General features: G+C 44.8%; 1 protein-coding gene across 1 annotated transcript in view; it reads left to right on the forward strand.

The window, feature by feature from the left end:
• Positions 1 to 27,352, forward strand: part of ARHGAP26 (Rho GTPase activating protein 26) — a 462,432-nt gene that overhangs the window by 428,081 nt on the left and 6,999 nt on the right. The window contains 3 exon segments of the mRNA XM_066344335.1: positions 13,952 to 14,069; positions 14,071 to 14,228; positions 20,099 to 20,190. Coding sequence (XP_066200432.1) covers positions 13,952 to 14,069; positions 14,071 to 14,228; positions 20,099 to 20,190 — 368 coding nt within the window.

The following is a 27,352-nucleotide window of genomic DNA, read 5'->3' on the forward strand; positions in this document are numbered from 1 at the left end:
GTAATCAAGTTATTTTATTTAAATACAGATATTTGTTATGTGCAGTGGTTTTGTTAGGTGAAGTCACTGCAAGCACTGAATTAGTTAATATTGCATCATTGCTCCTAGGGGAAATAAAGGGTTAAGTTCCTGTGAGCCTCTGGTCACAATATTTTTGTCAACTGATCAATATATAATCTTGTATTATATGTGTTTCTGTTTAAAGACACGTCATTTAATGTCATTAACATTGAAGTTATGACCAGCAGCACTATATGTCATATGTGAATGAAGCTCACTAAACACGGTTTTCTCTCTAAGGTAGGGGTCCCCAAACTGCGGGCCGCATGCGGCCCCCTGAGGCCATTTATCCGGCCCCTGCCACACTTCTGGAAGGGGCACCTCTTTCATTGGTGGTCAGTGAGAGAAGCATAGTTCCCATTGAAATACTGGTCAGTTTGTTGATTTAAATTTACTTGTTCTGTATTTTAAATACTGTATTTTTTCCCGTTTTGTTTTTTTACTTTAAAATAAGATATGTGCAGTGTGCATAGGGATTTGTTCATTGTTTTTTTTTTATAGTCCGGCCCTCCAACGGTCTGAGGGACAGTGAACTGGCCCCCTGTGTGAAAAGTTTGGGGACCCCTGCTATGCTATAAGGCATAGCATACACAACTTTCTTGCATTTAGGAACACAAGGGAGCTGAAACAGCAGGCAGAGCATCCCGTTGTTTGACCTCAGATGGGAATATGTGCATCAGTTGACTAAGAGGGACTCAAGTTCTTCTTTGCTCTGTGTGTTTCTGCAAATGACTATGTATGTGACCAGTAACCGTGGCCACCATCAAAGCCGCCTGGCCAACGCAGGTTCGCATTTGATTTGGAAAGATTTTAGAGAAACAATTGAGTCAAAAACTGGTGGTCCATTTTCCTTTAATACTAGCTCGCACCCAGCAGGCGAGAATATACACACAGCGGGAAAAACTTCCCTTTCCATTCAGGGCTTCCAAAGCCACACATTCAGCACTCACAAAGCTACTGACTCATCTGAGTTTTCCTAGAATTAAAGGCTTCCACCTCACCAGTCTTATTCACCTCTGTTCTCCATCTCCTTCTCCTCCATTAACTGGCTTCTCTTTCTCCCATTCCGCCATTTTGGCTGCCTCCAAGTGGCGTCCCTGCCCGGCTACACCGTGAGCTCTTCCTCTCTACAAGAATGTAGCCACTCTCCTCAAATGGCCTCCTACCTCCACCTTTTAAACCAGGGGTCCCCAAACTTTTTACACAGGGGGCCAGTTCACTGTCCCTCAGACCGTTGGAGGGCTGGACTATAAAAAAAAAACTATGAACAAATCCCTATGCACACTGCACATATCTAATTTTAAAGTTAAAAAAAAAAAAAAACAGGAACAAATACAATATTTAAAATAAAGAACAAGTAAATTTAAATCAACAAGCTGACCAGTATTTCAATGGGAACTATGGGCCTGCTTTTGGCTAATGAGATGGTCAATATCCGGTTCCATATTTGTCACTGCTAGCCGTAACAAGTGATATGTGCTCCTCTCACTGACCACCAATGAAAGAGATGCCCCTTCCGGAAGTGCAGCGGGGAGCCGGATAAATGGCCTCAGGGGGCCGCATGTGGCCCGCCTGCCGTAGTTTGGGGACCCCTGTTTTAAACCTTTTGGCTCGAAAGCCCTCCCCCAACACACATTAGCATAACCACGCCCCTTCCCAAGCAAGAAGGGCAACTATCTGTATCATGTGAGGGTAGCGGCCATCTTTAACATTAAGGGTGAGAAAAAACTCTTATCTCCAACACTAGGAATGCACCATGAATATTGATTCTGGGGTTACAGATAAATTTTATCAAGTAGGTGAATTCACAAACAGAGAATCTGCAGATGATAAGGATCACCTGTATGCATCCCCAGATGACAATCTTTGTTTTATTATTTTGAATCTGTCTTTGTTCAGTGGTTTTAAGTAATTAATGTAGCTGTAGTTCCTTTATTTTCATTGTAGTAGGGTGCACTGTTGTATTAAAATGTTAAAATTATTTGTTAGGTGCAGTAGTTATGTTGTTGAACTTCTAGGTTGTCTCCAGTTTTTGTTTTTACAAATAATTTTCTCTACACATTCTCATACATGTCTTCTGATGCACACATACACAGTGTGCTCTATGTCTGGAAGTGGAATTCTGGGTCATAGAGATGAATGGTGTCGTCACTTTTGCTAGATAATGCCAAACTGTTGTCCCAAGGGGATGTAGCAATATAATCCCTTCTCTAGCAAAATACAAGAGTTCCAGACATTCCACATCATGTAAACACTTGATAGTTTCAGCATTTTGATGTTAGGTAGGTAGTCATTTCAGCAGGTTTGCTCTTCTAAAGTTCCTATTCAAGTTTCTTGCCCACCTCCCACTTGGTTGTCAGTGTTTTTCTTACTAATCAGTAGGACTTTATCGTGTAGTCTGGTTATGAGCCCTTTGTTTATGTACACGTTGTAAGCTGCCTTTTATTCTCTTTTAATGTTATCTTTTGAAAAATAATGGTTCTTAATTTTAATGTAATTAAGGATATCAGTATTACTATTACTTTTTTATGATAAGTGCTTTTGATGCCCTATTGGGTAAGTTCCCAGAGTTACTCTATGTAAAACCTTTGTTATTTACCTTTGACATTTAGATCTGTAATCCACCTGGAAATCATTTGTTAGGTATGATATGAGATAAAGGATCAGGTGCCATTCTTTCCACACAGATATCCAATTATCCCAGCACCATTTATAGAAGAGTGCTTTTCACTATTATAAAATGATATAGGCACATGATTTTAAAAATGCTAACAATATAAACAAATATAAAATTAAAAACTGAATGTCCAATGCATGCCTGTGCACCCAGGCCCTCATTCTCAATTCCCAGAGGCGGTTCTAGTTCCTTGCTTGCAGATTTTAAGAATGGTGTTCAAACATTCCCAGTGTTAGAACAGTGGCTTTAATTTATGCCTCAGGACAGGAGAATCTTGAACCTAGTAGTGCTGTTGCTTTCCTGTTCTTTTTAGGTTACAGTAAATTAATTTGTTTTTGCAATAGCTTCAATATATAGAGAATGGCAGTTGTACTGCAGTGAGTTTAAGATAGTAAGGATGCATTGGGATTTCTCAGCAGCCATCCAAATCTTTTGAAATAGCAAATGTTACCATGTAGACTTTTTGTAATGCCTCCAAAATGCTTTAGTGTTTCCTTACAAATAACTTTAAAATTGTGGATTTTTTTAGTTGAAAGAGAATACATACATTTTATTTTAAGAACCCATTCTGATGTGTCTGAAATGTGGTATTGAAAAAGATTGAGGGACTGTACTCAGGTGTAACAGGAAAGAACACTACGTTATGCCCAGTAGGTATGGTGTCGTGGAGCATGATAGAGACATTTGCCCCATTTAACCTGACAAGTCCTTTCCCTTGAAGTTTTTTCTGTGCAGTGAGCAGTTGAACTGGGACCCTTGTTCAGGCAATATTTCCTTCATATTTCTGTATTATTTATTCTCATTATTTTTTAGATTTTTATTTATTCATTTTAGAGAGAGAGAGAGGCAGAGAGAGAGGAGGAGGGGGAGGAGCACAAAGCATCAACTCCCGTATGTGCCTTGACCAGGCAAGCCCAGGGTTTCGAACCGGCGACCTCAGCATTCCGGGTCAACGCTTTATCCACTGCGCCACCACAGGTCAGGCGGTATTATTTATTCTACATGAGAAGTTTTGAACAATTGACTTGGGGAACCTCAACAATCTCAGAGGCCTGATTTTTAGATTTTAGATTTTACTTAAATCACAGAATTAGTTGCCATTCCCACCACACTCCATCTGATTTTAAATTGATCTGAAACTTACATGTCAGGAAAATTTTTCAAGCTGGGAAACAGAATCGCTGCACTTAGATTAGTCGAACTATTTTAAAAGCAAATAATTTAAAAACTTTTAAAAGCAATTGTATATAATTGCTAAGGCCTCAGTGGGAATTTCACCAGCTCCTCTCATTAAAATAAAAATCAGGACTCTGTCATTATCTGAATAAAAATGCGTGTGAAATTATGCTAGATGAGGGGAAAGAATCTGTAAATCATGTGCACGCCTAAGAGTCAGAAAGGAAGACAGAACAGTGCTCCTCGGCACATGCGGGCTCCCCGTGGTGAGCTGTGAGGCGCAGACTCAGGAGGTTGGGGCCTGGAATAGGGCTTGTGTGTTCTAAAAGCTTCAGTGGACGCATGTGAAGAATATATGTGGTCAGATTTTCAACAAATAATAATCTGTCCTTGTGTCACTTGCTGATTTACCACTGTTTCTTTTGGCCTCGTTTCCCTGGCTGAAGTTTGAGGTTCCTTCTCTTTCTGTATGGCACTTTAAATCAACATGGAAAAGTATGTTCCAAAGAAGAATTCACTAATTTGGGATTAGATTAGATAGAACTTCACAGGTTTTCACGGAATTTTCTCTTCCTTTTTAGTATAGGGGGGGGAAAAAAAATACAGGTAGTCTTCCTTGGATTTAACAGCAGCGTCGCTGGCCCAGGTCTAATCGGGAAGGACTGAGGGAGCTTTAAGGTCACCCCTGGACTAGTGACCTGGTCTGAGGTCCATGACTAGGAATTTGGGCTGCAGATTACAGTTGACTGCCGGCAGAGAGACGTAAAAGCCGGTTTTGTGACTTTTTCCAGGGTATGCTGATGGCACAAGATTTTTTGGCTCCACCTATGAAACTGATCCCTCTTACTCTGTTCAGTCTTTGCAAGCTGCTAAGCTAACCATCCACCTCGCCAGTGTCTCTTGGAGCACCCATACCATCTGACCACGGGTCTCACGTCCCCAGGATGTGTCTGTCTGTCTCCTTCCCTACTCTACCCTGGTGAAATGCCCTTTGGAAAATTGACATTGCTTCCAGATGGAAACAGAACATGGGAAGGGAATTGTATTAATTTTTATATCATTGGAAATGCTAGGAAAAAGAAAAATCCAAGGTAATCTTTGTTAACTAGAAAAAAAAAGTTCATCTATTTATTTTTAAATGATAATGCTAAATGCTGGAGGGGCCATGGTTAGAGGGAAGGGGCCACCCCACACACTGTTATTAGGAATGAAATTCAGTAAACCTTTCTGAAAAGCTATTTGCCAGGATGTATCAAGACCCTTTAAAAAATCCTCCTAGCATTTGACCCATTAATTTAACATTCAGGAATTTATGCTAAGGAAACAATTGGAGAAACAGTCTGTGATTCTCAGCAAGGATGTGAGTCACAGCACTAGTTAATAGCTAAGGGGGAGGGGGGGTAGTAATCTGAGTGCACACAATAAGAGAAGGGCTATGTGAATTAAGGTATACCCAGTAACAGAATACCCAGTCGCCATTTTAAAAAGGTGATATCAAAAGCTATTTAATAATATCAGAAAATTCTTTATTAAGTGAAAAAGGCTACTAACTACATATAGGGTGGGGCACAAGTAGATTTACAGTCGTGAGTATATGAAACAGTTTATTCTTGTATTGTTACTTATTAATTATTGTATTTTCCATACAAACACTTGGGAATCTACTGCTTCCCTACCCTGTATGTATTTATCCCCCCTAGAAGTGAGGAGATATGCCAAGTGATTATAAGGATATAAATTATGTATGATTTCAGTACTTGCTTTTTGGTATTTTTCAGTTTTCTGCAAGGCCATCAGTAATTCTGAGAATTGGAATTTTAAAAGATTAGCTTTCTTCTTAAAGGTCAGCTGACTGCTCAGCTTGTAGCAGCTCAGGTTCTAACTGCTGTGGTGTAGAGACCAGAGAGGGTCTGCCACATCCGTGATCAGAGTGGGGCTGCCCTGCAGTCCATAGTATAGCAGGCCCGCCCTGGCCAGTGCAGCAGGTGTTCCGCCATTCACGTCAGTCACCACAGAAGGGTGTCAAGCTCATGATATTGCTTGAACTATCAGCAACAACCCAGCATGCTGCCAGGCCTTTGAGCCTTATCTTCCTGAACCACTATATCTTCACTGTCCAGTGAATGTCAAAGGGATTGACTGGGACTTTTGAGGACACTGTGGGCCAGCAAACTAAAGCCGAAGCAAGCCTTCCACTTGGATCCAAATCAGACGAGCAAATATTCCTCCCATGCTAACGTTTAAGCTGTCACTGCTGCAGCTGGGCCTTGACATGGGGGCCTGGTGGAACCCCAGGAGTTTGAGGGTAGAAGGTGTGCTGGGCTGTTCAGCTCAAAGACTCCCTCCCAGCTGGTCTCTGAGAGCTGCAGGGAGGCCTTTGGGGATCATCTGTTGAGATTGTAGTTATAAAATTATTTTCTCCTATCCTCTTATCTTTGGCCTCATTAGTGGGAAAAGAGCTTGAGAATTTGATATTGGAGGTTTCAGAGCCAATTAGGAAAGGTGACCATTTTTTGTTTGACTGTTTTGTTTTGGACATTTTGGGGGTGCTGTTGTCAGTTTTAAGTCACCTCTAGCCAGATGCTTCTGGAGTGGAAGGATAATGCCAGTGTAGGCGCAGAGTCTTGGGCCATTCTTATCCCTGTTCACCTTAATTCCTACCTGTGTGTTCTGTGAGTTAACATCAGAACTAAAATAGAGTGTGCTCTCTGTTCCTTGGAGGCACATTTACATATTTACTGTCATTCTGCTGCCTCAGGCACCAATCATTGTGGTTTATAAATTGCTCAGTAGTAGTGTTGATGGTGAGTTTTCTTGCTGTGGCTCTGAAGCACAAATAAACAAAAGACGTAAATTCCATCCATAGTTTAAAGAAATCATCGAAGTACTGTGGAGTATGCATTTTATTGTTAGACAAAAGCATAGTGGTCATAAATTTTAAATTGTGGTCATTTTATAGCAAACAAATGTTATTGCTATGACCAGACACAAACAAATGAAATTCTCTTGGTTGTTAAAATTACAGTTAATACTGTGACAATTGTCATGGGGATTAAAGAACAAGTTCCTATAATCTTTATGAATTCCCTGCATTCTAGCTGCACCCCCCAGATAATTTCAGCCATGTATGACTGGCCAAGGACCACTTAGATATCCAAGGAGGTGAGAAAACCATTAGAACCTGCATTGTGTTCATAGACTATGATCCCAACTATGCCTTTAGCTAAAGGCATCATTCTTGATACAGATGAGATAGGAAAGTGGGGGTGTTTCCTACTTATAAAAGCCACTAAAAAGAAAAAAAAATCCTCAAAAAAAGTTTTAAGGAATTTTTAATTGTCCTGTGCTGACCACTGACCAGAGGAACAGATTAGTGTAGGCCTCTGGGCCTGGGCCACCCCCACACAAACCTCTTAAGTTGGCCCTGATCAGAACTGGGGTTCCGGGCTGGGTTGCCGTTTGGAAGTCATCTCCAGGTCATTGGTGCCTGCTGATTCATTATCTAGTGGGGTGGGTTGTGGTAAGAGGGCTGAGAAAGTTAAGCCTTTCTTACCAGCTGCAGCTACAGAAGAAAACAGTAGAAATGAGGCAATACTTTCTCCCAGGACTAGAGACAGTCAAATGGGAGCAGGTATTAAACTTAAAAATAGGGTAACTTACCCTTCAGCTGATGGGTCTTACTATCTTATATTACAGTTATTTTTGTTTTTTGTTTTTTTTGTTTGTTTGGGTTTTTTTTTTTTTTTCTGAAGTTGGAAACGGGGAGGCAGTCAGACAGACTCCTGCATGCGCCCAACCGGGATCCACCCGGCATGCCCACCAGGGGGCGATGCTCTGCCCCTCTGGGGCGTCTCTCTGCCACAATCAGAGCCATTCTAGTGCCTGAGGCAGAGGCCACAGAGCCATCCTCAGCGCCCGGGCAAACTTTTGCTCCAATGGAGCCTTGGCTGCGGGAGGGGAAGAGAGAGACAGAGAGGAAGGAGAGGGGGAGGGGTGGAGAAGCAGATGGGCGCTTCTCCTGTGTGCCCTGGCTGGGAATCGAACCCGGGACTCCTGCACGCCAGGCCGACGCTCTACCACTGAGCCAACCGGCCAGGGCCTTGTTTTTTTTTAAAAAAAGGAGGTGGTTTTATTTTTTATTGAATTTATTGGGGTGACATTGGTTAATAAAATTATATAAGTTTCAGGTGTACAATTCTATACTACATCTGAAGACTGTATTGTGTTCACCATTCCAAGTCAAGTCTCCTTCCGTCACCATTTATTCCCCTACACTCTCTTCTACTTCCCCCACCCCCCTTTCCCTCTGGTAATCACTGTACTATTGTCTTTGTCTATGAGTTGGGTTTTTGTCTTGTTTCCCTTTTTTTTTTTTTTGCTTAATCCATTCACGTTTTTCACCCAGCCCTGCAACCCTCCCTCCCTCTAACAGCTGTTAGTCTGTTCTCTATCTATGAGTCTGTTTCTATTTTGTTTGTTAGTGTATTTTGCTCATTAGAATCCACATATGAGTGAAATCATATGGTACTTGTCTTTCTCTGACTTATTTCACTTAGCGTAATATTCTCCAGGTCCCTCCATGCTGTCACAAAGGGTAAGATTATCTTTTGTTTTATGGCCGAATAGTATTCCACTGTGTAAATGTACCACAGCTTTTTTATCCACTCATCCACTAATGGACACTTGGGCTACTTCCAAATCTTGGCTATTGTAAATAACACTGCATTGAAGACGGGGTGCATGTATCCTTTCAATTAGTGTTTCAGGCTTCCCGGAAGTGGAATCACTGGGCCAAAAGGCAGTTTCATTTCTAATTTTTTAAAGAAACTCCATACTGCTTCCCACAGTGGCTGAACCAATCTGCATTCCCACCAACAGTGCATTAGGGTTCTCATTTCTCCACATCCTCACCAACACTTGTTTGATGATTTATTGATGATAGCCATTCTGACAAGTGTGAATGGTTTTAATTTGCATTTCTCTGATGATTAGGGAGGTTGAGCATCTTTTCACTCATGTGTCTATTGGCCTTCTGCATGTCCTCTTTGGAGAAGTGTCAATTAAGGTCCTTTGCCCATTTTTTAATTGGATGGTTTGTTTTTCTGGTGTTGAGTTATAGAAGTCGTCTTTTGTGTGTGTGTGTGTGTGTGACAGAGACAGAGAGAGGGACAGATAGGGACAAACAGGAAAGGATAGAGATAAGAAGCATCAATTTTTCATTGTGACACCTTAGTTGTTCATTGATTGCTTTTTCATATGTGCCTTGACCAGGGGGCTACAGCAAATTGAGTGACCCCTTGCTCGAGCCAGTGACCTTGGGCTCAAGCTGGTGGGCCTTACTAAAACCAGGTGAGCCCATGCTCAAGCCACCAACCTTGGGGTTTCGAACCTGGGTCCTCTTCGTCCCAGTCTGACACTATCCATTGCACCACTGCCTGGTCAGGCTGTCTTTTCATTTTGTTGATTATTTTCTTGGCTATGCAAAAACTTTTGAGGTTGATGTAGTTCCATTTGTTTGTTTGATTGTTTTTAAGTGAGAGGAGGGAGATAGGAGGGGAGATGGCTGACTAGTATTCCACTGTGTAAATGTACTACAGCTTTTTTTTTTTGTATTTTTCTGAAGTTGGAAACCAGGAGGCAGTCAGATAGACTCCCACATGTGCCTGACCAGGATCCACCCGGCATGCCCACCAGGGGGCGATGCTCTGCCCATCCAGGGCATCCCTCTGCCGCAATCAGAGCCACTCTAGTGCCTGAGACAGAGGCCACAGAGCCATCCTCAGTGCCCGGGCAAACTTTGCCCCAATGGAGCCTTGGCTGCAGGAGGGGAAGAGAGAGACAGAGAGGAAGGAGAGGGGGAGGGGTGGAGAAGCAGATGGGCGCTTCTCCTGTGTGCCCTGGCTGGGAATCGAACCCGGGACTCTCGCACGCCAGGTCGACGCTCTGCCACTGAGCTAACCGGCCAGGGCCTACCACAGCTTTTTTATCCACTCATCCACTAATGGACACTTGGGCTACTTCCAAATCTTGGCTATTGTAAATAACATTGCAATGAAGATGGGGTAGACTCCATGCACCCTGACAAGACTCCTCCATGCACCCTGACCAGGATCTACCTGGCAACCCCTGTCTGGGGTCCATGCTCAAATCAACTGAGCTATCCTCCGCACCTGAGGCCGATGTAGGACTGACTGAGCCCAGGGCCAGTGCTCAAACCAACTGAGCCACTGGCTACAAGAGGGGAAGAGAGAGAGAAAAGGAAGAGGGAGGGAAAGAGAAGCAGACAGTCACTTCTCATGTGTGTCCTGACGGGATCAAGCGTAGGACATCAACTTGCCAGGCCAACACTATCCACTGAGCCAACCGGCCTGGGCCCCATTTGTTTATTCTTTTTTTATTTCCCTTGCCTGAGGCAATCAATATATCAGAAAAATAATGCTACGAGAAATGTCCACGGTTTTACTGCTTTTGAATTTTTATGGTTTTGACTGTAACATTTAAGTCTTTAATCTGTTTTGAGTTTATTCTTTTGTATGGTGTAAGAAGGTGTCTACTTTCATTTTTTTGCATGTATCTCTTCAATTTTCCCAATACCGTTTATTGAAACACTATCTTTGTCTCATTTTATGTTTTTGCCTTCTTTATCAAATATTAATTGGCTATAAAAGTGTGAGTTTGTATTTGGGCTCTCTATTCTGTTCCATTGATCTATATTTCTGTTTTTGTGCCAGTACCATACTGTTTTGGTAACTATGGCCTTGTAGTATAGTTTGATATCAGGTAGCATGATTCTTCTAACTCTATTCTTCTGTCTCAAGATAAGTGTGACTATTTGGGGTCCTTTGTGGTTCCATATAAATTTATGGAATATTGGTTCTAGTTCTGTGAAATAAGTCATTGGTATCTTGATAGGAATTGTGTTGAATCTATAGATTGTTTTGGGTAGTATGGACATTTTAATGATGTTAATTCTTCCTGTCCATGAATATAGTCTATGCTTCCACTTATTTGTATCTTCTTCAGTTTCTTCAGTGTCTTGTAATTTTCTGAGTATAGGTCTTTTATATCTTTGGTTAAATTTAACCTAGGTACTTTTTCATGTAATTGTAAATGGGATTGTTTTCTTAGTTTTCCTTTCTGCTATCATTATTGATGTACAAAAATGCAAATGATTTCTGGATATATATTTTGTGTCCTGCTAATTTACTGAATTTATCAGTTCTAGTAAGTTTTTTGGTGGAATTCTTCAGGTTCTCTATATACAGTATCATGTCATCTGTGAATAATGACAGTTTTACTTCTTCTTTTCCATTTGGATACCTTTTACTTCTTCTTGCTTGATTGCTGTGACCAGGACTTCCAGTATTATATTGAATAAGAGTGGTGAAAGCAGAATCCCTGTCTTGGTTCCAGTCTTGAGGGGAAATATTTTTAGCTTTTGCTTTTTGAGTATGATGTTGGCTGTGGGTTTGTCATAAATGGCTTTTTTTTTTTTTTTTTGGTATTTTCCAAAGTGAAAATGGGAAGGCAGAGAGACAGACTTCTGCGTGCGTCCGACCGGGATCCACCCGGCATGACCACCAGGGGGTGATGTTCGGCCCCTCTGTGGCATTGCTCCACTTCAATCGGAGCCATTCTGGTGCCTGAGGCCGAGGCCATGGAGCCATCCTCAGCATCTGGGCCAATGGAGTCTTGGCTGTGGGAGGAGAAGAAAGAGAGAGAAAGGAGAGGGGGAGGGGTGGAGAAGCAGATGGGCGCTTCTCCTGTGTGCCCTGGCCGGGAATCGAACCCCAGACTTCCACACGCTGGGCTGATACTCTACCACTGAGCCAACCGGACAGGGCCATAAATGGCTTTTATTATGTTGAGATATGTTCCCTCTATTCCAATTTTTCTGAGAATTTCTATCATAAATGTGTGCTAAATTTTATTAAATACTTTTTCTGCATTGATATGATCGTGTGGTTTTTATCCTTTTTTTATGTGATGTATCATATTTATTGATTTGCAGATATTATGCCAACTATGCATCCCCAGAATAAATCCCACTTGATCACAGTGTATGATTTTACAATGTATAAAATCTGGTTTGCTAATATTTTGTTGAGGATTTTAGCATCTGTAGTTGTTTTAAGGTCTTGAAGTTAGAGACCTTAGCAAATGCTAAGTAATATTTCACTATTGTCTTGATTATACTCTATAACTAGTCTTTGCTATATTAATGGGAAAAAAGAGAGAAAAGACCATGCTCTTTGAATTTAATCTCTTCTATTATATGGATTCCATTTGCTGGATGAATCTAAGACTGGAAGCCAGATTGGGGATTTTGTTGGGTTCTACAGTGTGTTGAGCCTTATAGGAAGTCTGTTGCCACATTCCCATTTTTCCTTGCAAATGTGGTAGGTATCTAAAGGAAAGTCATAAGTCAGTGGTTAAGAAGGCTTCTAGTTCCATGGCTGGATCTGTGAAGAAGCTTGGACTGCATCAAGGACCCGAGCAAATCCTGCTTCCCCAGAGGCTGGAGTCGGGGCGAGTCTTGTCATTTACAGGCTGGGTATCTTCAGGCAAGCCTCAAATTAGCTCAGGTTTCCACATCTGTGAAATGGGAATCATCATAATGCTTCTTGACTCCTTGAGTGGGTTAAACAAGATTCATTAATTCACTTAGTAATTATTGAATATCTGCAGGCTCTGTTTTAGGCTTTGGAGATGTAGCTGTAAACAAAATGGACAAGAATCCCTGCTTCATGGAATTTGTATTCTAGAAATATAATACACACATGGCACCTAATGAATGTTTTATTCAATTAGTCTGAGGCTATCTGATGAAGTCACAATAGGTATATTACCATAGCAATTTATGTTACAGCCATAGGTAATTAGGGTCATAATTGGGTCTCATGTCTGAATTGAGTACGTCCCATTAAGTAGGACATTCATGTGTTCTTGCTAAATCCCACTATATTTAGAAAGTCTGTTCCCTGGATTGGATTGCTTTCATTTTCACCTCAATAAAGTGCTTGAACCAAACAGTCCAGCCACTGGCTGAGGCTTAGGGGCTACAGGTGGTGATATGCCTGGGTGGTTCCCACATTGTTTTCTCAGTCATTAGTGTTTGCAATATTTGTGACTTAATGCACTTTTACAGAGTTGCAAGATGTTTGTTTGTGTCATTTGTGGAAATAAGTCAAAGGGCTAGCATGACCAATTAAAATTAAACCATATTTTAGTGAGTAATTTCGACCTTTCCTCTCCAAATTTTTGATCACCACCAATCAAAGAACAAAATGACAGATTTAAGGTCTCCATTCCTCCTTTTCTTTTTAACTGTCTCCCCTCTGGCATTTTTCAATGACAATCAGAATGTCCAAAATCTGTGCAAAGAGAAAGAATGGACTGGGAAAGCGAACCTCAGAGGAACTGCGTGCCGCCCATGGTTGCAAGCCCTCTCTTCAGAGTTGTGTGTCCAGACCCATCCGCTAACTGCTGTCATTTTCTAGTGCTGTACTTCTCTGGGTCTCCAATGACATACAGCCCATTTAGTTAAAAATGTAAACAGGAAATTGTTTTCTGGCTGAATAGCCTGTGGCCCAGAAAAATGATCATTTTTGCTGAGACCTAACTTTAAAAACACTCATGCAGCAGTGGAAACTGAAGGCTGATTGTAAGCCAGCCCTGCCCAAGACGAAGGCCTGTAATAGGATATGGATGTGGGAATTCACGTATGTGGGTTCAGGGCACTTGTCACCAATGGCCAAAGGCACAATGGACACAACTGAAGAAGCTCCTGTCCCCGGGAAAGCAGTTGTTCTTCAGGGCAAGGAGACACGTTCATGTTCCCTGGAATTACAGCACAGGCATTGGTTGAAGAATGGAGGTTTGGGCTGGAGAAATGTGATTGGCACTGACAGCACACCGGGTTTCAGTGCTTCCCTGGTCTGCTCCAGCTACCCATCCTGTGGCTGTCTGTGAACCGCCTCCGCTCCTCTTGTGGCTTCCCTCTGTGCTGACGAGTTTTCTGGTTGTTATGTCTTGCAGCCCCCCGAATCCAAGCCCAACTTCACCCCTCTCGCCATCTTGGCCCATGTTCTCGGCGCCATCCAGCCCTATGCCCACCTCATCCACGTCCAGCGACTCATCCCCCATCAGGTCTGTTTGCAGGGTTTGTTTGGTTTTCTGTTGCTGCCGTTGTTCTCTCATTGGCTTGGTCCTCTCTTCATGCAGTGTTCAGCCTCCTCGTCAACTTTGTTCCCTGCCATCCAAACCTGCACTTGCTTTTTGACAGGCCAGAAGAAGCAGTTCATGAAGACTCCAGGTAAAACCATGGACGATGACCAGGCCAGTCCTGTTTATCCAAGGCCAGGCAGGGGCAGCGGGTAGCCAGCCTCTGCTGTCCTGTGATGCCAGCCTAAGAGCCAAAGCTGGGAGGACCATTTGCATGAACCAGCCTGGCACTTTCCATGCTCTCCTGACCTTCCTTTGGTTTGAATTAATAATATATGATATCCAGAGTTTGGGGAAAGAGTGCCCCCTAAATGGGCTTCTGTTTGGCCTGCTCTCTGAATCATGGGGTTCTTTGTGCTTTGCTATTAGATAATATCAGAGGAAACCGTGTCATGTCCTGGCCTTTTCTTCCCTCATTTTTACCAGGTAGCATCAGGCAACATTTATCTGCGGAGTTGGGCTATCAGCCATGAGCACTGACACCTACTTGCTGAGACCAGACCACTGGGAGAGAGACGAATATAACACAGAATAAGGGATTGAGATATGGAGTGATTTCTCTTTATATTGTTCATGGCCACCTCCTTCTATGTACTCCCAGGAATCGTCAGTGTCCCAGCCTGCTTCTGTCTCAATGCACCATGAACTCTTGGTTCTCATGGAAACAGGCAGCACCTCTTTCTGAGGGTTGACCTAGCTCCTCCCCCAATGGCCATGCTATAGTTTTCCATGCTTTGACGACATCCAGACTTAATCTTTTGCACTTGAATTCTTTGGAGAAAAGAAGCTGTTTAAATCCAGGAAAATAATAAATTCATTAAGACCTGCAGAATCCCTCTGCTGTACAGGTCCTCAGCATGTGTGTCTCTGACTTAGTCTTTGACTTCAGACAACCAACATGTAGAGCCCAGTTATAAGCATCATGAGCATTTGGGCCGTGGCAGTATTTTCTCGTCTTTTTCTCCTAGCTGTTTTGTTTTTTTTTCTCCTAGGAGGTGGGTCCTGCAGAGTGGCTTAAGTAATTTATAAAGCTCAGCCTCACTTCTATATAAAGAAAACCCTATGCTGTTTATATACAGATGTATATGTTATTTTATTCTCCTCCATCCATTTTTATATCTATCATTTCATTTTGTCCTTATATGAGAATGAGAGGAGAAATCGCCGGGACCCTCTGATAGAGAAACTAAGTTACGGAGAGGTGACTTGTACACAGTCACATGACTAAACTAGTGCTAATTCAGAATTCAGGCCTTCTTCCCCTCAACTAGCACTCTTTCCGCCAAACTGTGGGTGGCCCCGAATTCAAGTTTCCTGCAACTTTCAGTCCCAGAGCCAGGCCTGCTCTTTCAGGTTTTCTGTCTAGCCTTGTCCTGAAATATAAGATAACTTTTCAATATATCCTATTATCTTCAACCTGGGAATAAGGTAAAAATTCAAATCATATTTTCCTAACACTCAGGTTCATTTCCTAATTACTTCTTAGACATATTCTGGTGCTTGGGAGACTTTCTAGGACACCAGATATGGCATGGATTGTTCTGATTACATCACTGATTGTCTTTGATGACCTGAACCAGGGCAAACCACAGTGACTAAAGAGAGTCACCTTCCAAAATGCCTCCCTCACTCATAACAGAGACTTGGGAATAAAATCTTCAAGGCATTGCCCCTTAGACAGAATGGGTTAGGGGACTGAGTGTAGTAGAATCATTCAGCTAAAAATCTGAATTTTACTCTCCACAGAGTATTCACTTTTTTGTGTGTCTGAGCTTTGGGGCCCTGTTGCCTGTCTATTAACTCCACCTCTCCACTTCCTTCTACCTCCCAGCATGTTTCCAGGGTTTGTTTTTGTTTTCTTTAGCTCCTCCTTTTCTCTCTCAAAATTTTTTGAGATTGGCAGAGGACAGTGGCAGCAGAATCTGTCTGCCTGCTCTTTGGGGTCATGGTTACTCAGTACTGCCTTCGCTGGTCATTGTTAGGATAGCACCATTTAAAGATGCTGTTCCACAACCCTTTAGGAAGATGCCATTTTGAAATATGCAAGGCTGAGTAGGGCTTACCCTTGGCTGTCACCTAGATAGATATGTTTGCCAAGGTGAGCACAGATACGGACAGTACTAGGGAGCTAGCCCATCAGAACTTGCCAAGAAAGAAGGTTAAAATCCCATAACTGCTGTTGCAGTAGACAGCCAAGAGGTGGGGGCATATACCTAATATTCAAGTCTAGTGGGGCCTTCCCCCAAATCTACTTTCAGAATGTGAACATCAGATTTCCCTTCCTAGGCAGAGCAGCTAAAAATAAGTACTTCATTATACCTAATGAATGGTCTCATGAACTTCTACCTAATGCCTCCTCTGAAAGTGACTTCTCCCCTCTTCAAAGCCACTCTAGTGCTTGTTAGTTCAAGCTCAGAAACGAAGATGCCGGTCGCTGCCATCGGAGGAAGGGTGCTGGAGGAACATTCCCCTCACATTTTCCTTTCCTTTCAGGCATCCCTGCAGGAAAGGTCCCAGCCCCAAACCCACAGCTTGCATTTGACCAGGGGCCCTGGAAATGGTGTCTAAATGATTGAGCCGTTCCAACCTGCCAATCTATCTGGCCCCATCTCCCTGTCATGCGTACAATGGAGAGCGGGTCATCATTTTGCAAGACTTACAAGGGCATTTGAGGGAAGCTCCTTTGAGTGCTTTCCTGGCCTCACGCCATGCTCAGAGGCAAAAATTAAAAATGAACTAGCAAAAGGTTCCAAACTTGTTCATGCCCTTGAAGGCCCAGCTGAGGTCTGAAGGGCACTGTCACAGGAGCAGCCAAAGGCACCCCGGGCTCTTTGTGTCCAATGCTAGAGGCACTGCGGAGAACAGGGAGCCAAAGAACCAAAGATGCTTGGTGGGGATTTTTTATGTTCTTATTCAGCGCCAAAGCCTACAAACACAGCCTCTGTGCCAACGGGAGTTGTTTGGGTAGGAATCCTACCTAAAGCAAACTGCTCAAGGCTTTTAAGCAGGACTATGGCATGGGATGCTAGGCATGTTAGGCTGAGAGACTTTTAAAAAAGATAAGACTCTTCCCTGGACAGAGTTGCCAGATTTAGCAGATAAAATAAAAAAACAGAATACCCAGTTATATTTGAATTGTGGATAAACCACAATTTTTTTTATTATGTCTTTTGTAATATTTAGGACATACTTATACTAAAAAGAATTCCTTATTGATCTGAAATTCAAATTTGACTAGGTACTTTGTATTTTATTTGGCAGCCCTTGTTCTAGGGAACAGAGGTGGTCCCTTTCAAAAGCACCCCTTCTGTCATCTCTTCCATTTTTGTGCATGTCCTTAAGGGGGGGTGGGGGTTGCGAGGAAGAGACCCCTCAGTATCAGTCACCTATTAATATGAGAGAGAAGCAAGGCCCTTTCCTGACCTTTGTTTTTATTTCTATTGTACTATTTTATTGTCACTTCATTTTTCAATTCCCAAAAGCCTGATATTAGTGGAAAATTACTCCTTTTGAATGATAATCTTGGGCACCATTCCCTCTGCTTTCTTCCTGCCAGATATCCCAGTTGATTTCCCTGGCTTGCCCCTGTTTCGTCCCATTCCCTTTATTTAATGAGGTTAATAAGTAACCGCTATGAAAATCCCGCTGGAGGGCCTGACCCCAGATGATCTTTCCCTCACCTCTTATTTCCGCGTGCGCAGTTCCTTTGCTCTCTCCTTACCTGCTCTGCCCTGCGCTCCCTCAAGGGACGGGGAGCCTGGCGAATGTCGAGGTTCTTCCACCTTCCGTGTCAGGGCAGGTCTACTTACCTGTCAGTCTGGGCGGTTTTAGCACTTTTCACAGTTAGGTGACCTCTCCTGTCTGCTCCCCAACCCCTCAAAAAAAAAAAAAAAAAAAGAAAGAAAAGAAAAGAAAAGGAAGACCAATTTTTTTTTTCCCTCCCTGGAGAGTTGCACATTGGCTATTTGGTCCTCGCTGGTCAATACACAGATTTGTTTTGGTTAGATCACAGAAGGCGCCCTTGTTCTGAACTTTATTCTGACTTTAATGTTAATTACACAGGAAGAGCAGTTTTCCATTGGAGCTGATGGATTCTGACGCTCGTTTTTTCCTTTATTCCCAGAGGACCCACTTCCTCTCCCCCCACCCCCTTGAATTTCTCAGTTTGTTCCCATCTGGCCACCATCTCTTAGCCACTAGAAGACCAGAGAGAACATCAATAAAATGAACTCCCCCTCCCCGCAACAAATTTTGGATAATCGTTTACTCTTATCTTCTGCACAGTAGACCTTTTTAGCCTTCTTTCCTTCCGTTTTCACAGAGCCCAGTCTGCAAGTTCTAGATGCCTGGCCCTGGTATAGGTTTCCATCCATCCAGAGCTCCTCTTTCCCAAAGGGAAGCTGGACTTCGTGACTCCAAGAAATAACCATTTCAGAGTGACCCAAGACGCCCAGCCTCTGGTTATGGATATACCTGACACCAGTCATCCCTCAGCTAAATCTCATTTGGCCACTAGAAATCGGTACACCATGGGGGATTAGCACGCCTGCCTCCTTGAGGCTGTGCGTTAATCAAATGAAGATAAAATAACAATACATATACCTTGAATAGTTGTCTAACCCAGAGTAACAACTTACTCTTCTGTTATTCTGCCGTGAAGCCCCTACGTATGCTTTCTCAGATGACTTGGAGGGAGAGGAAAATTGCTTTTATCAAATAAAGAGCCAACCTTTGACTGTGAAATGCAGTTTTTCTTAAGACCCTTGAGAAGTCCATAGATCATTTGGAACTAGCTGGATATGAGAGCAAAAATTTATAGAAGGTTATAGGAGTTCCCAGTTTTTACAGTGTACTCTCTGGAACACGGTTAGCATTCTGTGGTCCCTGGGTCAGATCTGGCCCAGCACCTGTTTTTCGTAGTATAGTTTTGATGGCACACAGCCACACTAATTCATTTACATGTTGTCTGTGGCAGCCTTCATGCTACAAGGCAGAGTTGAGTAATTACACCGGAGACCGTATGGCTCATAAAGCCTAAAAGATTTACTGTCTGGCCTTTTACAGAAAGAGTTTGCCAACCCCGGCTCTAGTACAATGGTTCTCAACCCCAAGTTGCACATTGGAGTCACTTGGAGACCTTTTTAAAAATCCTCATGCCCATACCGACATCTGCAAGTGAGGGTAGAACCCAGACATCTGCCTTTTTTAAAAAAAAGCTTCCTGGGTGATTCTGAGACACAAAGAGAGCAGTTGTCAGAACTCCTTGGACATGAGAGGAAAAAAAAAAAAGCATCATGTTCCCTCTCCCTTCTGCCTCCTTACCTCCCCAGACGTGTTCACACGTGTGCTCATGCACACACATGGGTAACCGTACACACATGGCTTATGTATTCCCTGCCCTGCCATGGTCAGGGAGTTCTGGCTCTGGAATCCTGCCCCTCCGGCCCAGTGAGAAGTAAGTAACATCTGGGAAAGCTGATGTCAGCCGTGGCCTGGAGCGGAAACCTGGCTTTGCTAGAATTTCTCCTTTTTGCTTCTCTGGGTATCGCCAACTTTCTGCAGGCACTGTTGGGAGTGTTCTCCCGTGCACCTTGCAGGTTGTCTCCTGCCCCTGCCTCCCTCCTGCCAGCGACTCCAGCTCTGAAAACAGGGCTCAGCCTGCCCTCCCCCTGTTCAGCTGGTGTAACTCCTAGGCCAGGTTTTAACATGACTCACGGTGACCCCACAAGGAGAAGTGCAGTTTCTCAGGGCATTATGGCTTTTCTCTGAATGTTTCTCGTTTTTCTCTGGTGACCTTTGCAACTTTTCCGCCTTGTGTCCTGCCATCTGGCTGCCCTGTGAGGTTCTGCACACCACAGAGGACTAGGTGGCTTGCAGGGCAGGGGAAGAAGGGAGATGAAATATCGGGAGTTTTCAGGGAGGGTTTTTAAAACGGCTAAATAAATGCCTGTTTTCACACAGCACACCCTTCCGAAAGGCAAAAGCCTTGTACGCCTGCAAAGCCGAACACGACTCGGAGCTCTCGTTCAACGCAGGGACGATCTTTGATAATGGTGAGTTTTCCAAGTTTCCACCTAAGGGAAATCTCTGTTGAATGAGTAAGGCCGAAAAAGAGTGTGTGTGTTTGTGTATCTTTTCTCAAAATGAGAGAGCAGCAGCGGGTCTTTGGGAGGTGCTATCAAGAGTGTCGGCAGCTGACAGAGGCTGTCTCATCACCGTTTGGACATGAAATGTGATTGTGCCAGCGTAGGACGCGGCCCCGCGCCTGGCAGCGGTGTTGAGGGTCAGGCTGGACAGCAGGAAGGAGACGAAGGAATGGAGCACAGGGCCCTGCACGTGGTCAGAAGCTCCAGGTAGCAGTTGAGGCTGCTGGTTCTGTGCCCCCCTCCTCTCGGGCGCAGCGGCATTCACTGTCCGCAGCAGGCGAGGCCAGTTTCCGAGATGGCGGGCATGCTCCGGGCGGTAAGCCTCCCTTGTCCCCGCTCATCCTCCCCCGGAGCCAAACCTGCAGCTCTGCCAGGCGTCCTGCTTAGGTGTCCTGGTGTGAAAATGGGTTCCGGACACCCGCCCTGTAGAATTTTGAACCAGTACTTACTCAATGCATTATTTTCTTTCTTTCGTTTGTTTTTCTCTCTAAAAACATGTGTTTAAGGGAGAATTGATGTCATAACTTACCATGTGCCCGAGATTAAAATCAGGATTCCGTGATGAAGCCCGGGCTGCTGTTGCAGCTGCGAGTGTCTTCCCCGACGAGGTTCTCCTTCGGGGCTGGTCTTTCAGGGTCCCTGGCTGCAAGGGTCTGTTTTGCTCAAAGGAGGAAGCAAAGGCAGCTGCCTCGTTTCAGGAACTGGACATTTTCCAGGGTTCCTTTCTTCCCCTCAGGTGGGTGGGAGCACAGTTCCTGGGCAGGATGCGTGTTGCCCAAGCGCTCCACCATCATGGCCTGGCAGCCCACCCTGGCCTGGACCACACCTCCTACCACCTGCCTGAGACCCAGAAATACAGAGCAGCTGAGGCCCCACATCATGCTGGAGGACATGTAACTCTAGATGCAGGCTGCTAAAGCACAAGTCCTGGCTTGATCACTTGCTCCTGTGTGACCTCAAGCAGATAACAGAAGGTTGTGAGAGAAAACTGAGATAGTGCACATCATGGGTTTAAAACATTCACTGGGGCCCTGGCTGGTTGGCTCCGGGTAGAGCATCGGCCTGGCGTGTGGAAGTCCCGGGTTCTATTTCCGGCCAGGGCACACAGGAGAGGCGCCTATCTACTTCTCCACCCCTCCCCCTCTCCTTCCTCTCTGTCTCTCTCTTCCCCTCCCGCAGCCAAGGCTCCATTGGAGCAAAGTTGACCCGGGTGCTGAGGATAGCTCCATGGCCTCTGCCTCTGGCACTAGAATAGCTCTGGTTGCAATGGAGCAACACCCCAGATGGGCAGAGCATCGCCCCCTAGTGGGTATGCCGGGTGTATCCTGGTCGTGTGCATGTGGGAGTCTGTCTGTCTGCCTCCCTGCTTCTCACTTCAGAAAAAATACAAAAAACAAAACAAAACAAACACGCATTGAGCATTCAATATGTTATTGTGATTATCATCTTTGTTAATTACATCCATCTTAGACAAAGACCCTGACGCTGTCATAGTTCATAGTGACAGTCTTTCCTTTTCAGCTAATAGGACCCAAGCCTGTCTCTTAGCTGGGCAGTAGGGGATGCACCTTGACTACCCGGGCCCTGGCTATGTGTAAGGGCCTCAAGGTCCAGGCCAGATCCGAGTTGGGCTCCTGGGGACCACACGCCAAGGGGCCGCCTTGGTACGTGCAGCCCCTGCATTTGTTGTGGCAGAAATGCTGGTCATGCATCTATAGAAAAAACGGGAAACTGGTTACAGAGCATCGGGGCCAGGCATGGGGCTGCCCAGGTCACACTCAGTGGACCCTGAGCCAGCAGGGCTGGGTGTGAGCTTCTAACTGCCTGTGGCCTGCTGCGCCTGTGTCCTCTGTGATGGTTCTCAGAGCCCCAAAAGCACTGTCCTTAAATGTTTGCTCCATTTTTATTTGGGCCCTTTGCAAGTCAAAGCACACAGCCAGCCAGTCCAGCCACTTCTCCTGTGAGCAGCTGGAGCTTTTGGGCCCCACAGATCTGCAGATAAAATGGTCCCCCAGAGGCAGTCCAAAGTCATGTCATTGGCGAGTGTTCCCCGAATTGGCCCATGTGAGGGAGTCACAGCCCAGCCATACCATGACACGGTTTCCACGGCAGATAGCCCAAAGTGGGCTGCATATAGGATTCTGTTTAAAGGGGTTGCATCATTTTATATAACCACCTTTTGTTTTTGAGTCTCCTTTTTGAAGTAATTTAAGTAACTAACTACAAAAAGGAACAAAAAGGTATCTAGGTATTTTTAACTGCCCAGCCCTTTCCTTCCCAGCAGGGTGCTCTGCCTTGCAGGTTCTATGACTCCTCCCACCCCACAGCTCGGTGATCAGCATGAGTCCTGTGCTGACCAATGAGAGCCAGAGAGGGGTTTGGTTTAACGAGTCGAGTTGGGGCATTACCCATGCCTTCCTGTGGTCTCTGGGAGTCATGGCAGAGTTCATTAACACTGGCTTGTTTTTAATCATCAACGCCAGTGACCTTTCAAATTCCCTAAAGAGCAAAAGGACAAATTAAACCCAGAAGAACACACCTTTCAGTGCTGATTGAGCTACAGTCGAAGAAGGATCTGAAAAAACACGAATCCACCATAAAGACTGGTTTAGTGGATAACAATTTTGTCCGATTTCTAGAAAATGCTACATATCCTCTCTTTTCCTCTTCCCTTCACCTCAATTGGGGAGGTCAGGTATTAGAGAAGGAAAAAGCTATTTACAGATTGGGAGAGCTCTTTCTTTGTTCTGTCCCTTGTTGGTGTATTGCTGGAGATATTAGGTAGGGGCTATGTAAGTTGAATGCTCTGTGTCTGTCAGATGAAATCTTCAGAGCAATTTGAAGAAAGTTTCCTAATGACAGGGTTAGAGTGTGTGTGTTTTCAGGCTCAAGAATTATAAATAAGGAGGAGGAAGAGGGGAAAGTCTGGTGTTTCGTAACAATTCACCTCCTGGCCTGTGGATTGCTGGGGCCCATGCTGCACATCTGGAGTGGCTGCTCAGTCAGCGTTTGGACTTTGTGCAGTGGGGAGTGGATGTGAAATACTCAGAAATAACTCCAGTGTCGGCTCTTGCCAATCTACTAGGAAACTGTCCACTTCACCAAGAGCAGGCCTCTCAGACAGTAACTGGAAAGAGAAATAACTCGTGTTCTCAGGAACTTAGTCATCTAAGCTATGTGATTAGCACTACCTGGAAAATTCACATGGCGTTCACTAACACTGAGTTCTTGGGATACCTTTATCAAGATGTGAGATGGACTGGGGCCGTTCATTCCCAGAGTGCAACATGAGTACAAGGCAGGGTTGTCTCAGGTCTCCTTCACTGCTAGAGAATGTCCCCACCAGGGGACAGGTGAGCTGCCCAGGCAGTGGGGTGACAGAGGGTTCATCTGTGGGGTCTTCGGCCTCCCCAGCCCTCTCTGCTGCCAAACCCAAACCCAAGCTCAAGCCACCTCCATATCTCACCGGGTTTTTCCACCAGCTGCCTAACTGGCCTTGTCACATTCACTCTTGCCCTCTCTACACATTAGAGATAACCATTCTCTACATAGCAGCCAGAGTGACCTTTGAAAAATGGAAATCACATCATGTTATTCTCCTGCTTAAAATACTCCAGTGGCTCCCATTGCTCTTGGAATTATTGACGAGGACCTTCACAGTCCAGCTCCTGCCTGTCTGCCCACCTGTTACACCCCCTCCATATGCTGCACCCTCATAGGCCTTCTTCATGTCCTCAAGTAGGGTCAGCAGATCGTGACCTGCCCATCAAACCCAGCCCACCGCTGGTTTTTGTAAATAAAGCCTTGCTGGGACACAGCCACCCACGCCTCCTTGTTTACATATTATCTTTCGGCATCTGGCACAGCAGTGGCAGTGTTGAGTCGAGACTCACATCTACTCTCTGACTCCTTAAGAAAAATTGCAGACAACTGTTCTTAAATCACACCAAGTTTTCTCCCATCATCAAGCCTTTGCACTTGTATCCTTTAGGTTTCAGCTTGTTGAGCTCCTCCCTACCCACCTACCCACATCCTTATCCCAGTCTCTTTCTCTCCCCTCATCTCTACCCAAAAGTATGTGCTTGTTTATTATAACTCGTCCCTCCCTGAGAGCGGCGTTTTGTCTGCCTGCTCTGTACTATGTACAAGGACTTAACACACTGTCTGGCACATGGTAGGTGCTTAATGACCGCTTGTGAAACGAGTCAGTGCATGCAGACTGCACGGGGATCTGTGCCTCCACCAGCCAGCGCGTCTTCCCCTTGGGGCAGCCGGCCACGAGAGATCTTAGCCGCACGCTTGCTCCTTGTCCACAGTGAGCGGAGGGAGAGAGCATGAGTTGTGTATACAGGGGCGTGTGCTGTGCATATGGACAGAGCGGAGAGAAAGTGGTTGGCAGGAAGCACGCCTGTGTCAGCAGCAGCTTATATTTATTATATGCTGGCTGGGTTGGAGAGCTGCCCGGGCCACTCTCTACAGTATCTTGTGTGTTTATATAGCACTTTGGACACGGGTGCAGTTCAGAAGGTTGGACGTTGGCGCAGTTCAGCCCAACAAGTACTTAGGAGCATCTCTGAGGTCCAAAGCATTGGGCTAGGTGAAAGTGGTCACGGTGAAGACCGCAGACTCTGGCATCAGATGTCCTGGGTTTGGATCCACCTCCGTCTTCTACCAGCTGTGTAATTTTGGGCAAGAAGCTTAACCTCTCTGAGCCTCAGTTTCTCATCAGTAAAATGAGGATTATAACAGAACCAACTCTATAGTCATTCTGAAAATGAAAGTAGGTGATGCAGCCCAAGCTCTTAGCAAAAGGCCCGCCAATGAGTGTGTGTTAAATTGTTTCTTCTCCTCAAAGGATCTCACCCTGTGGCTGAACAGAGGTTTAGTATAATGTAGCAGGAAAGGGCTAGCGCTCTGGAGTCAAACACGCTGGGTTCAAATTGTGGTTCTACCACTGCGACCCTGCACAAATGAATATACCTCTCTGAACCTTAATTTTCTTATCTGTTAAGTAAAGATATTAATAGTATAAGCTAGGATCTCTAGCATCAAATGAGTCCATATGTATCTAAAGCTGTGAGCCCATGACTGTTTCCCAGGTGTTACACCATTTCTGGGTGTTAGCTTCTGTTATTTTCATTCACCAAAGGGGAAGAATGAAGGATGTCAAGTGATAGAATACTAGTTGGGAAAGCAAAGCTTAACACAGTTGAGCAGCATTAATGGGATGCGTGAATAACATGTGGCATGTGCTCTGAGCATTCCAGGAGCCTGAGAGAGGAGGGAGCAGATAGGTCAGACTCCACGACCACATTTATGGAGGAGGTGGGGCTTCAAGTAAGCCTTGAAGTATGAGGCAAAGAAACAAAGGAAAAAGAACAGAAAGCTGGGGGTGGGGCAGGGATCTGGTGCTGCCTCTCTCCTTTCTCAGTTAATGAGAACCTGCATTTCAGTTCCTATCTCCACCCTGTTACAGAGGCATTTTGGTACAGAAAACATAACCCTTAACTTTCTGGGAATGAGTTAAAATGTAGATCCGTTGGCCCCACTCCTTGCCCTTCTGCTTGAACTGATATGCCACGGGGCCTAGGAATCTGCAGTTTAATAAGCATCCGGGTAAGTGCCATGCCTTAGTAGCCTGACTCCAGGGAGTCAGCAATCTGACTTAAAGGCTATATTGTCCCCTGTAGCACCCTGGACACATCTTGTTTTCTAATTGTGGGGACCTCTTTTGTCCCCTCTGATCCTTCCCTTACTCTGCAAATTCCATGTCTAATATTTGCAGATGTTACCACCTCAACACCTGGGCTGTGTTTGAACAGCTGGCCAGAAAGGGGACATGTCTGAAAGACACGGACTCAGTGCACCCAGGGGAGCGACAGCTCAGCTAGGAGCTGTGCTGCAAAGTGGGAGGGGGCTCTTCCTGGCTTTTATTTTGTTTGATTGGTTGGTTATTCTTTCCAGGTCTTTTATTTTGGGGAGTGTGTTTGATTTGTTTGTTTTTGGTTCTAAGCATTTGATGTTTCCCCAAGCTCAGATGGGTGTTGATACCATGTGAGGACCCAGGTTTCACCAGGAGAGATTCTTGCTGACCTGTCCACATGACTGGTCAAATGACACAGGGCCCCCTCCTGGCTAACCTGTACTGACCATTTACTGTGTCCTGACTGTTGGCTGCTTTCTCCATGGTGGCTCACAAGAACCCACTGAGAGGGAGAGAGTTTTATCACCACCACTTAATACAGGGGCCCCCAAACTTTTTACACAGGGGGCCAGCCAGTTCACTGTCCCTCAGACTGTTGGAGGGCCGGACTATCACAAAAACTATGAACAAATCCCTATGCACACTGCACATATCTTATTTTAAAGTCAAAAAACAAAACGGGAACAAATACAATATTTAAAATAAAGAACAAGTAAATTTAAATCAACAAACTGACCAGTAGTTCAATGGGAACTATGCTCCTCTCACTGACCACCAATGAAAAAGGTGCCCCTTCTGGAAGTGCAGCGGGGGCTGGGTAAATGGCCTCAGGGGGCCCCATGCGGCCCGCAAGCCGTAGTTTGGGGACCCCTGGCTTAATAGATGCAGAAACTGAAATGGTCTTGGCAGTGTCCGCTGGCTGGATGGGACAGAGGCAGGGATATCAGGGTGCAGGTATTTTAGGGGCAGGATTGGAGAGCGTGGTCATGGGAGATGCCAGGTTTCTTTTCAGTTGAATTGTGTTCTTCCAAGGCACTTCTCTCTCAGCCCCTCCTGTGTGGGTGTCGTGGATCCACAAAGCACCCTTGCTACTTTTGGTTCATTCCTGAAGCCTAGTGACGTGAAATTATGTACATATTGTGAAGGCCACCTAGCAGATGTTTGACCTTGTCTTTTCCTGCAGAAACATTCACGATGTAGACAAGGTTGGCCGTGATCTTCTGTAAGCCTCAGTGTGCGTCCTTCTGCTTCCCATGTGCTTCCGTTCTTGCCTCTTTCCCTACAGACTGAAACTAGATTTATATGGTAGCGTTGGGGCAGAAATGCTTTTCTAAAACAAGTGCAGGAAGTCACTTAATTAGCTTA

Source organism: Saccopteryx leptura, chromosome 6 (assembly GCF_036850995.1).
Source record: "Saccopteryx leptura isolate mSacLep1 chromosome 6, mSacLep1_pri_phased_curated, whole genome shotgun sequence".
Taxonomy (NCBI): Eukaryota; Metazoa; Chordata; class Mammalia; order Chiroptera; family Emballonuridae; genus Saccopteryx; species Saccopteryx leptura.